This window comes from Mercenaria mercenaria, chromosome 11 (genome assembly GCF_021730395.1).
Source record: "Mercenaria mercenaria strain notata chromosome 11, MADL_Memer_1, whole genome shotgun sequence".
NCBI lineage: Eukaryota > Metazoa > Mollusca > Bivalvia > Venerida > Veneridae > Mercenaria > Mercenaria mercenaria.
In genome coordinates this window covers 44,213,033-44,225,460 of record NC_069371.1, presented here as the reverse complement: position 1 = coordinate 44,225,460, position 12,428 = coordinate 44,213,033, and the positions used below count along the sequence as shown (strand labels likewise).

Here is a 12,428-nt window from a genome sequence, read left to right as displayed (position 1 = left end):
AGTCTGTGATATATAGTTGACAATACAGGACAAGCAATAAGACTCAGAAACCTGGAGATTCCAAGGCCATAACATTCAGAAGAAAAAAAAATCTGCATACTTTTTGGGTATGTCAAATATTACTAACAAATCTGCAATACTTGCCCACTGGCCATGTGATTAACTTAAACCTATGGTACTTTTTACTAGCTTGTTTATCCTCATTAGTAAAATATAAAGCACAACTTCCAAAAGTAAAAACCTAAAGCACCACAAATAGCCAAACTAGAGACACCTAACAATACTGTAACATTGGCAACATATGAGCCGTGCCATGAGAAAACCAACATAGTGGGTTTGCGACCAGCATGGATCCAGACCAGCCTGCGCATCCGCGCAGTCTGGTCAGGCTCCATGCTGTTCGCTTTTAAAGCCTGTTGGAATTGGAGAAACTGTTAGCGAACAGCATGGATCCTGACCAGACTGCGCGGATGCGCAGGCTGGTCTGGATCCATGCTGGTCGCAAACCCACTATGTTGGTTTTCTCATGGCATGGCTCATATAAGTATCCATATTCAATATAATGAAACTACAAGGTTCAACATGCAAACAAATAAACTTCATTTATAACCAAATTAAGACGAAAATGTAAACATTCTATGACCATACAACATCATTTTACAACTTTTAGAAAACAAGTTCCAATGCTTGCTTCCAGTATTTCAAATTATTAATTGGTTCTGTAAACACAAACATTTCCTCAATTAAGACCAATACTAACATCTTGCTATATTCTAAAGAACAGCCAGGAGCCATATATTTTTCAATATCAGACTTATTCAGATATTATAATATTTTTCACTCTGACTACATATTTTAAATGTTCTAAGCAATCCACTATCTTTTTTTTAAATTGCATTTTTTATATATTCCTGTCACCAAAACAAAAACAACTGCAGACAATATAAACACTGATATCAAGCTGAACAAAACTCTGAATAAGCTCTATACTGATAACTGAATTTAACACTGATGAATAAAATAATAAAATAATAAAATGGAATTTCCTACATTCAATGTGAAAAGACAAAAATTTATTTCTTTTATCACCAGTTAGATTTTTAACACTAAAATTTCTTTATACTCTCAATTTTAAAGACGGGTCAATTTGACAAATGTCTTCTATACTCGATACAACATCAACATCAAAATATTATTACATTAGCATCATACCAAAAATGCATCATGGCTTTACCTCACTCAAAAGGCATCAAACACATGATAAAAACTTGTCTTTCAAAACCTTTAAAAAGCAGTGTCTCTCATGAAAAAAACTAAACTGGTACATTCTTAAACTAAAACCTTCTTAGACTGATTACTAAGTAATATTCTATCAAACTGCCTTAACCAAAACAATACAAAAACCATGCGTACCAAAACATGTACAAAGCACATGCTTAGTACCAAAATGATATTACGTTACCATAGTTACCATGTTTAAATGATGGTCGTCAGGGTGACAGATAGCAATATACCCTCTATACAAATTTACTTTCCAGGCCATTTCCTTCGGGCAACTCAGTTCAACCTGCAATATGATTGTCAAAAATATGTATAACATACAAAATCTGAATGACATCTGTTTTGTTTTTGTTTATGTTGGGTCAAGAATTACACCTACACAATCAAGGTCATTGGGTGATTTTCTGACAGTAGATAAAGACCCCAGATGCCCCTCCAAGCAATTTTTCAACATGGGCAGGCATCTGGAACAAGCCCAGACCTTCCATAAGCCAGCTGGATGGCTTCCTCACATGATGAATTCAACACCCCAAGCGAAGTTTCTAATCCACATAGGTAAAGGTGAAGTGATTCCAAGCCTGCAAACTAAATCACTCAGCAATGGAGGCCCCTTTCTAAATAATTTATGCATCAAAATAATTCTTATATTTATGAATTTTTAAAAAAAGACCCAGAAATTCTAACAATAAGATGTTCAACTGAATAAAATGTTAGATCAGTTTTCAGTAAATTCTATAAACTAAAGTTTGGAACAATGAATTTTTGAGGAAGGCATCTAGGAAAATACAGGGAGTTTTGTTTATGGTTTAGCACCTTTTTTCAACAGTATTTCAGTTAATTGTGGACAGTTAACCTGACCAATGTTCCTAAATTCTGTACCAGTACTATCAAATTCTTCATACGAAGCCGACAACTTCTCCACATGAATCAAGAGGTGGACAAATAATTTCGACACACTGTCTTTATCAAATCATCATGGAGAACATAATTCTCGCTTGGATATCCAACTCAAAACCCAACAATCTGCAGTTCAGTGATCTCCACATTAAACTCAGCAGGCAGGCTTTTACATAATCAACTCGGAACATTGCCAAACTGTTATATGCTCCTATAAATACACAGCCATAGGTCAATGAAAATCTTTAATAATAAACAAATGTATCATGAAGAATATATTTATCAATGTTCTTCAAAACCGTTCAAGAATAAGTTTCTATAGCAGCTATCTTGTCTACTCACCTGTGACAGGGCATCTTTCATTAGGGCCCAGTTAGGGACCCTCCATGCACTCTCTAATACCAGGTGAGGATTTGTGTTTCCCTTAGAATTAGCATACTCTAACAGGTGGTCCCACTGATTTAACTCTTTGGAACACCTGCAACACAGAGACATAGAAATTCATTTTTATACAATGTGAAAACATTAATTTTTGTGTAGGACTAATTTTCATAGATTTTGTGTTTCAATCAATCAATGTTAATAAAATTCCCATTCAATTTCTTTTAAAATTTGAAATGCAAAATTCATATTCCAACACAATAGCCATTTTGACAAAACCTACAAAGTTTCTTGTCTATGAAATCAAATAGTTTTGTAGTATAGGTATAGATAAACAAAACAGTTGAACACCTGACAAACAGTGCGAGTGCCAAGCGAGGAAGCTACTAGACTAGTACCATTTTTCATGTTGTTGGTATGATATGGCCACAGAGCGAACACATGACCTACTACACACGAAGTTGGCACTATACCGCTAGGCTACCGAGGCTGTAAAATTATTAATGAAAATGTTTTCAAAGAAAGGTATATAACCTTATCCAGTGGTCCTCCCACAGTCTATACTCTGGTATGATGCTTGGAGAAGCTGCTCCAGCATTGTGATCTGAACGAGCTTTAGCCATGGCCTGAAACATTACAAGGGTCTCAGATTACAACCCTCATGGAATGATGTTTTTTGAAGTATTTTTAAATTGATTAACTTAAAGTTAAAATTTTTAATGGTAGCAGACACTTAAAGCTAAAGACTACCAAATGCTTGAGTCTTGGTATTTCTTTTCTAACAACCATTATTCTCCGAATGTAAATAGCTGCTTACTTGGCATGTTCAAAGCCAACTCCGCTAATGGTTAACTACTGTCGCCCGGATAATATTGCAGATCGTTTTATTTTTGCTAACATTTGAAAATAGTGCCACTCACATATTCAGAAATTTTGTGAATATAAATTTGCATCATGCCCTAAAATATAAACACATGTTTCACAAATCCTTAAAATGGTAAATATGGATACTGAAATCACTAAATACAACACGAAAATTACCAAATCTAAAGTATCACTAGACACTATATGACTTACAGCTTCATAAGAACTCTGTGACTGTTCAAAGAATCCATGCTGTTCATAAGCTATGGCCGTATTTGTCTCGGCAAACTTTGCTCTCTTCTGCCAAAGTCCTGCCCACATGTCCTCTTCTTTTAGCAGAGAATACAGATCACACAGACCATCTAGTGTCTCCTGTTGTAGAAAATTTGCTGTTATTCTTTTCTTTTTTTTGTTGGGTTTGACATAACACTGATACAATTATAGGTCAATGGTAACTTTCAAGGTTTTGAAGTGAAACACTAGGGTTTTAAACAAGAGTCCATTGACATACCTCCAACAGGTCAGAGTACTGTGTAATCTTGATAAAGACTCTTCAAGTAAAAACTTAGCACTTAAATAATGAAATAATATCTATAATGGAGGATTTCTTGGGGACCCCTAATCTGATAAAATATCAAGCGTTTACCTGTCCAGGAGCATTGGAACCCGAGGGTTCAAACTCGTATTCACTGGCTCCACCTCTCTTCACTAGCCCTGATGGAGCATTATCAAATGCTATCTGTTCCAGCAGTAGGCAAGATCTGTACCAGAGGTTATGTGTCCGACCCAAATACTGTAATAATATTAAAATCATTTTAGTCAGGGTGAAATATTTCTTTTCAAAGATAGTTCCTATGATCATTTAAATCCAGTCTTTTTTTTATTTACATTTCATATCCAATTTAGTCACAGAAAATTATTTAACAAATGATAAACAACATTTTTTATTAGACTCTTTTTCAAAAAGTTCAAATTTTAGCATCCACCATTTTTTGCATATGCACTGAAAATTAATATGGCAAGTAAAAGGTTGTAGCATGTTTTCTAAAACAAATTGAATATTACCTTGAGTATACTTGGTCTGATAGGTACAGGTGGAACGCAGAGGGCTAGACTCTCCACAAATGTGTGTATTGCACTTGGATGGCAGTCCTTCTGAACAACATGACTGCCACTACACATAAAGGGAACTAACTCTGCTCCAAGCATCTTAAATGAAAATATAAAGTCGGTAAAAAAGTGAAATAGTAAGAAAACAAACTTACATGAGATAACATCACTGACATACATGTAGTAATCTGACTGCATTCTTAAGTTATCTAAATTTAACATACCAAACACTTTTCAAACTCTTAATGAAAATTACAAAGTCACTTTGCGGTCCTTTTTTGAATCTAAACATATATTGTTCAATAGGATCTGAATGAAAGTTTTGCAAGAACTAGTTATCTTTACCTGTTGTTGTTTTTCAGACAGAACCTTCCATATCCTCGGGTATAAATCCATCCAGGATATATGGCTGAGATCAGTCGAGCTGTGACATAACTGGCTTAAAGCCCCCAAATACTGAACAGTCTGTAAATTACCAAAAGTTCATATATCTACTGGGTGGGTTTTAAGTCATACCAACACAGTTCAAGTCATGGCAAAATTCCATTTTAATGTTGGAGGAAGACCCCAAATGCCACTTAAGCAATTATTTCAGGCACTGGCAAGTACTTGGGTAGAACAACTGGTCTTCTACAAGCCAAACGGTTGGCTTCCTAATGCGACAGCTTGAGAGAGACTCAAACCTACAGAGGTGAGGAGTAAGTGATTTGAAGACAGTGGCCTGAACCACTAAGCCACCAAGGCCGCATATATAATTGACTGTCATATATCCATAAGTACATTAGTTTGTACTTGATTATTTATTCTTTTTTCTGATGACTTTTAAATGCTACATTTTTTGTACTTCCACCAACTAGCATTCGCATATCCTCTTGCTTCTAACTGGTGCTCTAATATATATTAAGGCACTATGTATCAAATCTGACAATCAAACTTGACAACCTAACACATTTGCTTCCTCTCAGCTTATCTTCCTTTTCTACCAAGACCTTTACTAACATAGGCTTACTTTCATTCTTAAGATACCCCAGCCTGACAACTAGGGCTTTCCTCTTTTTTTCTTACTTGCTCTCAAAGCTTGTTAAGCTTCCTATAAACTTGTTAATTCCATTGAACCTTAATTACTACCATCCCCACATACAGCTATCAATTTTCGCTTGTCTCAAGTTGTTCTTACCTTGACTTCCCTACAATTCTCCAGGAACTTTGCCTGTCTCTGCAGCAATGTCTGTAAGTTCTGTTTTGGGTCCTGAATTTCTTTCTTTGGAGATTCTTTCTGTGTTGTTTCATCAGAGGCAACACCAAGTTCTATATCTATTTCATCCTGTATAAGATATACCAGATAATAATCTCCAAGCAACAATATGCTATGACTGACATAAATATGTTAAAAATCTTCACACAAGGAAATAAATGAACATAACAGACAGTTTCTGTTTTAACTCTGTAAAGACAATAGTGCTTGTAATCCTATCCAAACCCAACAAAGATTTATAGTCTGTGAAACAATGCTTCTGCAGCTGACAGGTTCAATCTTTCTGCTGATATTTAGTTTGTTTTGTTTGGATTATGCTGTGTGAACAGCATTGGGTTTACTTTTGATGGTGAAAAAATCAGACAAGCTAAAACAATGGCTATCACAATGCCACTTAATATAATGTACATTTAGTTTATAATGAAAATTTATCTTGGAATATGTCAATCTGTTTGTAAAAAGAAATTGAATGTATTAAGATTTTATGCAACATACATCTTCCTTATTTGAGTCTAAAGTCTCAATGTCCATAGGTTCCTCTTTCATCTTCATGATGGTGGCAAAGTGAGCACGATCCTGACTGTCTGCCAGGCTCACTATACTACTGGCTGAAGGTAGCAGGTTCAAGGACGAGGAACTCTGTATCGTGTGACCATTCACTGCTACTGACATCAGTAACTTTAGAAAAGAAAAGAATGTTTATTAGATTTATTACATGGTTTTCATTTTAACTTCACAGTGAAAAAATACATTTCAAAGCCACTGAATTACAAAATGGGTAATATTTGGTTAAAACCATTGAAAACCCATTAAATAAAAGAACACTTGTTTGTTTAACAAGAAAAGCCAAAATATCTTTCACTTTTGAACACCGTATCTTACTTTTCACTTGTGGTTGTACCACTGGAGAAAAATATTGCATGCAGTGTTCACACGCAGAAAATTATTTGGATCTTACAATGAAACAAACAAATATCATCTATATATTCAATTTAACGTTTCAATTACTTGCTGCTAGAATACGGTTGGCCTAAAGCAGTAGAAGAATATTTACAATTTCATTATTATTCAAATTTAAAATTGTCAAAATTGTTAAATATATTACTAAAATTTGTAGAAGTCTTTACCTCAATACACTGTTTGATCCAGAAGTGTCCACCCATCAGTTCCCAGTTCTGTGAACATGTTATGTAGAGTAGTCTCTCAAACACTCTACGAGGAATACTGCTGTTGAAAACCTTTAACATACCAGACGTGTAATAATATTAGTAGTATGCACAAAAAAAGTCTAAGAAAATCTGATACTGTGAAATCTTTAATCTCTAAATAAGCCATGCCGTGAGAAAACCAACATAGTGGGTTTGCAACCAGCATGGATCCAGATCAGCCTGCGCATCTGCGCAGTCTGGTCAGGATCCATGCTGTTCGCTTTTGAAGCCTACTGCAATTAGAGAAACTGTTAGTGAACAGCATGGATCCTGACCAGACTGGTCTGGATCCATGCTGGTCGCAAAGCCACTATGTTGGTTTTTCCATGGCATGGCTCAATTAGAATAGTAATAAAACATGACACCTTATCAATTAATTATTTACTTCAATTTCCCTTTTGGTCATTCTAAATGAACCATCCTGTCCAAATATTTTATTATTGGCAAGCTACTTTAGAAGTACATGGTATTTCTAGCATAGATCAACTGAGACCATAATCATTCTGCAAAACAGTATACTGATATAGCACAATTCAAAACCTATTGTCTTATAACTGCGGTATCATTCAATATATTCACCTCTACAAATTTTCCACGGATGAGTGGCTGCTGACATCTGAGACCAGCCAGAAAAGCCTGTTCTAATTTTGTTGTCAATTCTGTCCCACTCAGACCTTCATCCCTGAAAAGTATACATAGTACCACTCAAACCTATACAATCTCGAGAATGAGGTCATTTACTTAAAAAAAAAACAAGAGCTGTCTCCATAGGATGACACATGCCCCCGATGGCACTTTGAATGAATAGTTATGGCCAATGTTAGAGTTTAGGACCTTTGACCTACGGACCCGGGTCTTGCGCGTGACATGTCGTCTTACTGTGCCACACATTCATGCGTAGTTATTTTAAAATCCATGCATGAATGACAAAGATATGGACCGGACACGCCCATCAATGCACTATCATGAAATATGACCTTTAACGTCTAAGTGTGACCTTGACCTTTGAGCTACGGACCTGGATCTTGCGGGCGACACGTCGTCTTACTGTGGTACACATTCATGCCCAATAATTTTAAAATCCATGCATGAATGACAAAGATATGGACCGGACACGCCTGGGTCTTGAGCGCGACATGTCGTCTTACTGTGGTACACATTCATGCCAAGTTATTTGAAAATCCATCAATGGATGACAAAGATATGGACCGGACACGAAAATTGCGGACAGACGGTTCAAAAACTATATGCCTCCCTTCGGGTGCATAAAGAAAAGGTAAGTGTATTTCTATCTAGCGATTCATGAAAAGAAGTCATTAAAAGGTTTTTCTATTTTGAGCTCTAGCAGCCCCTAAAAGGGTCCAAGTGGTCCCATTTGAACAAACTTGATAGAGGACCTCACCAGGATGCTACAGACCAAATCTGGTGTGAAGCAGGAAGTTGTGCCTCATCAGAATATTAAATACCTGTAGATGTAGATGACAAGTTCTAGAAATTGTGCATTTAGTTCCTGATCATCACTGAATCTTTTCTCTATATGTACCATCAGTTTAACCAGCAAGATGGCCTTTTCTCTGATAGATGGCGACTGATTCAAGGCGATTGTTCCCTACAAAAATATCAAAATACATAACGTAAAAAGAGTAAAAAGAGAAACATCATAAGTACTGTAAATATTACTATTTGTGTTTTACCAAAAGTTTTAAAAGTAATTCTTTCACTAATGGTGGTCTTTACACACAATACTGTTTTTTTTTTTTGATTTCAGAACAATCATATCAAGTTTATTTTCCTATAAGAATGGAAGCAGAGGGACAACCCTGTCAAAAGTCCCTTTTGTACTAATTCATTTGACACAAACATGGTAGTGTGATTTTACCTTAGTTTTGACCCAGTCTTCAACCATTTTTGTGATAGCCTTCATTACTTTACTATCCGGAGTTTTCTCAATAAGGCCGACCAGGATCTGACCTATAAAACTCTTCCTCATTTCCATCGACATGACAACGACCCGATTCTTCACTAGGTCAAGGCTGAGTATGAGAAGTTCACTCGCAACTGTAAATATACATTACCATTTGATATAAAGTCATCTACTACTTTCAATTTTATTCTTCAATGAGAGTCTCCTAATATCTAAAAAGAACAGTATTTGCTTGAAAATTCTTAATAATTTGTTTAAATTTTACATATTGAGGGAAGTTAATATGAAAAGCTTATACAATAAAACTGATAAAATTACTGGCCAAACTGCATAACCAAAGATAAAATACAAAGATTTACATACAAGAAATGTACATAAAATATTCATAAAATATTAGATAAATTTTGAAATGTTAAAGATCAGCAATTATCTTTTCTGTGAATTCCAGACTAAATTTGCCAAAATCAAGACCTAACCTGGGCTAGCCTCAGTAGTGCTAGGTTGTAGATGCTCTCTGGCCATTTTGGTCAGTACTTTCATAAAAGTGGTGATCAGTCTGTCTATATAGCACTGGTTGTGTATACATGCTGCTTTCAATATCATCAGTGTACTAAACAACTGGGATGTTGATCCATTTGTTGCCCTGGAGAAATAAGTTCTATTTAAAAGAATTTAGAAAGGAGTGAAACAGTCTGAAACCTCTTAGTGGATAGTTGTTACTTCACTGTTCAAGTTAAAAATATGTGCAATCTAAATTCAATATGCAGATTTCTATTTTGTGCAATGCCTTTCATCACTTAATCATTTTGTGCATAGCCATACAGCCTTAATACTAAGCTCAAACCCTGATGAAACATTAAAAAAGGAAAACCTACTATAAATACAAAATTTATACATTCATGAAATTAAGACCATTATCTTAAGTTACAGACAGCTTTATCCATACACATAGCACTGACGGGAGAAAAATACTGAATACTGAAGCCATGTCTGTGAGTTCACTGGCCCTTAAATGCAGAAGAAAAAACAATACAAACTTGTCATAATTAGTGAGTCCCTCATAGACCACCTTGCTGACACATGCATACAGACATTCCAGTTCCTCATATTTTGATGCCACATTAGAGTTTACTGGTTCTGTCGGGAAAAAGCTCATCAGTCGTGACAACAGACTGTGTACTCCTCGTATAACCTTTGTGTTAGGACAGTTCATGCAGGCAGCTATCCCTCTTTGCAGAGGCTTAAAGCTGGCCAGTATCTGTTCTTTTTTCTGTAATGAACAAGTGTTTAAATAGTTACTTTTATTTCATCAAAAATACAGAAACATCTTAAGAATAATGTTATAAAATAATGTGTCACATAATAGAGTGGGTATAAATTTCCTAGGTATAAAATTGTGTGGTTTAGTTTAAAACAGCTACCATATTTCATTGAGTTATGGATTCATGGATTTCTATTTTTCATAACTTTACTTGTCTGATGAGATTTCATTTCATGGATTTAAGCAACAACAATAACCACAAATTAGTCCCTCACAGATATTAATGATTTCACAGTAATGTCACATGAAAAAGAATATCTACATAACTTAAATCAAAATCAGGATCTAATTACAAGTACTGACACAACCACAAAAATTAGTGCCCCATGAATACTAATGACTTCACAGCATTCTTTCTTATTATAATACAAGATAGAATTAAGTTTCCCAAACAGAAAGCTTATGTCATTTTTAACCTTTATCATGCTGGACACGATTGATTCTGCCTTTGCGTCCAGTGAAGATTATGATCAACCTGCACACCCATGCAGTCTGATCATGATCTGCACTGTTCGTTATTTAGTCAGTATCTTTTTGGTAAGCATCCCTTTTGACAGTTAATGGTACTGTCCAAATTGAAAGATGGACAAGTTCATTACAGAAATTCAGATGGGTAAAGGTTAACTTACCAGTATAGTTAGAAGGAAGCACAATAACTCTAATGCTGTACATATGTTGTTGAAATTTGGCTGTTGGCTTTCTACAGTGTTCAGAAGTTTATCAAACCACGCCAGCTTCAACTCTGTGTTCGGCCATACATCCGGTCTCAAGGCCATTTTCAACAGGGCCACACATCTTCTTGACAGCACCTCTCCTGGTGAACCTGCTACCTCACTCACCTGAATAGGTATTATTTCATAAAACAAATAGCTACATGGTTTATATTCAATGTTCACTGCGATATTGAATATATTGTATATTATACTCAAGTGCAATTTCATATCAGCAGTATTTTATCGGTGGATTACTTTGTTTGGTTTTACCTCACATCAACATAATTTAAGGTCATAAGGCGTTATTCCAGCATTTGATTGTAAATGTAAATACAAGATACCCCTCCATATATTATTACAGGCATGGGTGAGGACCTCGGTAGAACTATTTTGAAAGTAACACTTCTCCAAGAGTTTTCCAACAAATCATCAATTAACAGCACTATAATTTATACAGGAAATATCTGATAAACTATGTTACCTGGCAGGCTATCCTTAGTAGGAAATTCACAACCGCATCACAGTACTGTTTTTCTATAGGTTTGCTACTCTCAATGGACTTTGTGGCTGGATCTGGGCTTCCCACGGCACCAGATGAGTATCGAGCCTTCTTCACCTCACCTGGTGGGTCAACTGAGCCGGCCCTCTTCACTGACCCAGGAGTGGCATCACCTGATCCCTGTAACACATGTAAGCGAAATGTTATACCTGGTACAAAAACCAATAAACCACTAAAAGTTTGAAGCAAGTACATAGATGTAGTTTTACATACTAACAAAAACAAGAGCTGTCTGATGACAGCGCACTCGACTATTTAAAGAATTGATTGAAGAATGGGGTCAAAATATTTCCACAGATATTCAGACAAAAGAAATAAATAGATTAGACAAACAATGTTCTTGTATTACTTTGATTTCGATAAGTCTTGCACTAAATGGCAATGTATGAGCCAATTTCAAAGTCCAAAAAGGGCCATAATTCAGTCAAAATAGTTATGTACTCTTGCCTACAGATGTAAATCATAATGATAAGCAAGTGTTCAAAGTTTAAAAGCCATATGTCATATAGTTTTGACAAAACATGGACTTGTATGAAAACAGAACCAACTTCAAAGTCCAAAAAGGGCCATTATTCAGCCAAAATAGATGACAGAGTTAATATGTTCTCTTTCTTTCTACAGATAGAGACTATTATACTAAACAAGTGATAAAAGTTTCAAAGCCATATGTCAAACACTTCACAAAAAATATGAACTGGTACGAAAAACTTAACCAAGATTTCTAAGTCAAAAGGGGCCATAATTCAGCCAAAATCCTTGACGGAGTTATGTACTCTTGCCTATAACTGGACATGGTGATGGTAAACAGGTGTTGAAAGTTTCAAATCTTTATCTCAAAAGACTTTGTCAAAATATTAACTGGTACGAAATATTAACCCAGATTTCTAAGTCAAAAAGGGCCATAATTCAGCCAAA

At 35.5% G+C, this 12,428-nt stretch overlaps 1 protein-coding gene across 2 annotated transcripts in view; it reads right to left on the bottom strand.

Annotated features, from left to right (window-relative positions):
• LOC123532700 (transformation/transcription domain-associated protein-like) overlaps positions 1–12,428 on the bottom strand; it is a 73,124-nt gene that overhangs the window by 18,726 nt on the left and 41,970 nt on the right. Inside the window, exons 47-63 of one of the 2 annotated variants that reach the window (XM_053517296.1) lie at positions 11,436–11,633; positions 10,871–11,080; positions 9,958–10,190; positions 9,397–9,563; positions 8,876–9,054; positions 8,463–8,605; positions 7,576–7,678; positions 6,916–7,026; positions 6,284–6,466; positions 5,711–5,857; positions 4,879–4,998; positions 4,489–4,632; positions 4,070–4,216; positions 3,637–3,795; positions 3,094–3,185; positions 2,521–2,656; positions 1,463–1,567 (exon numbers count right to left, since the gene is read on the bottom strand). In XM_053517296.1, the coding sequence (XP_053373271.1) occupies positions 1,463–1,567; positions 2,521–2,656; positions 3,094–3,185; positions 3,637–3,795; positions 4,070–4,216; positions 4,489–4,632; positions 4,879–4,998; positions 5,711–5,857; positions 6,284–6,466; positions 6,916–7,026; positions 7,576–7,678; positions 8,463–8,605; positions 8,876–9,054; positions 9,397–9,563; positions 9,958–10,190; positions 10,871–11,080; positions 11,436–11,633 (2,577 nt within the window). The remainder of the gene's footprint in view (positions 1–1,462; positions 1,568–2,520; positions 2,657–3,093; positions 3,186–3,636; positions 3,796–4,069; positions 4,217–4,488; positions 4,633–4,878; positions 4,999–5,710; positions 5,858–6,283; positions 6,467–6,915; positions 7,027–7,575; positions 7,679–8,462; positions 8,606–8,875; positions 9,055–9,396; positions 9,564–9,957; positions 10,191–10,870; positions 11,081–11,435; positions 11,634–12,428) is intronic. The other variant, XM_053517297.1, reaches the window with a different exon arrangement.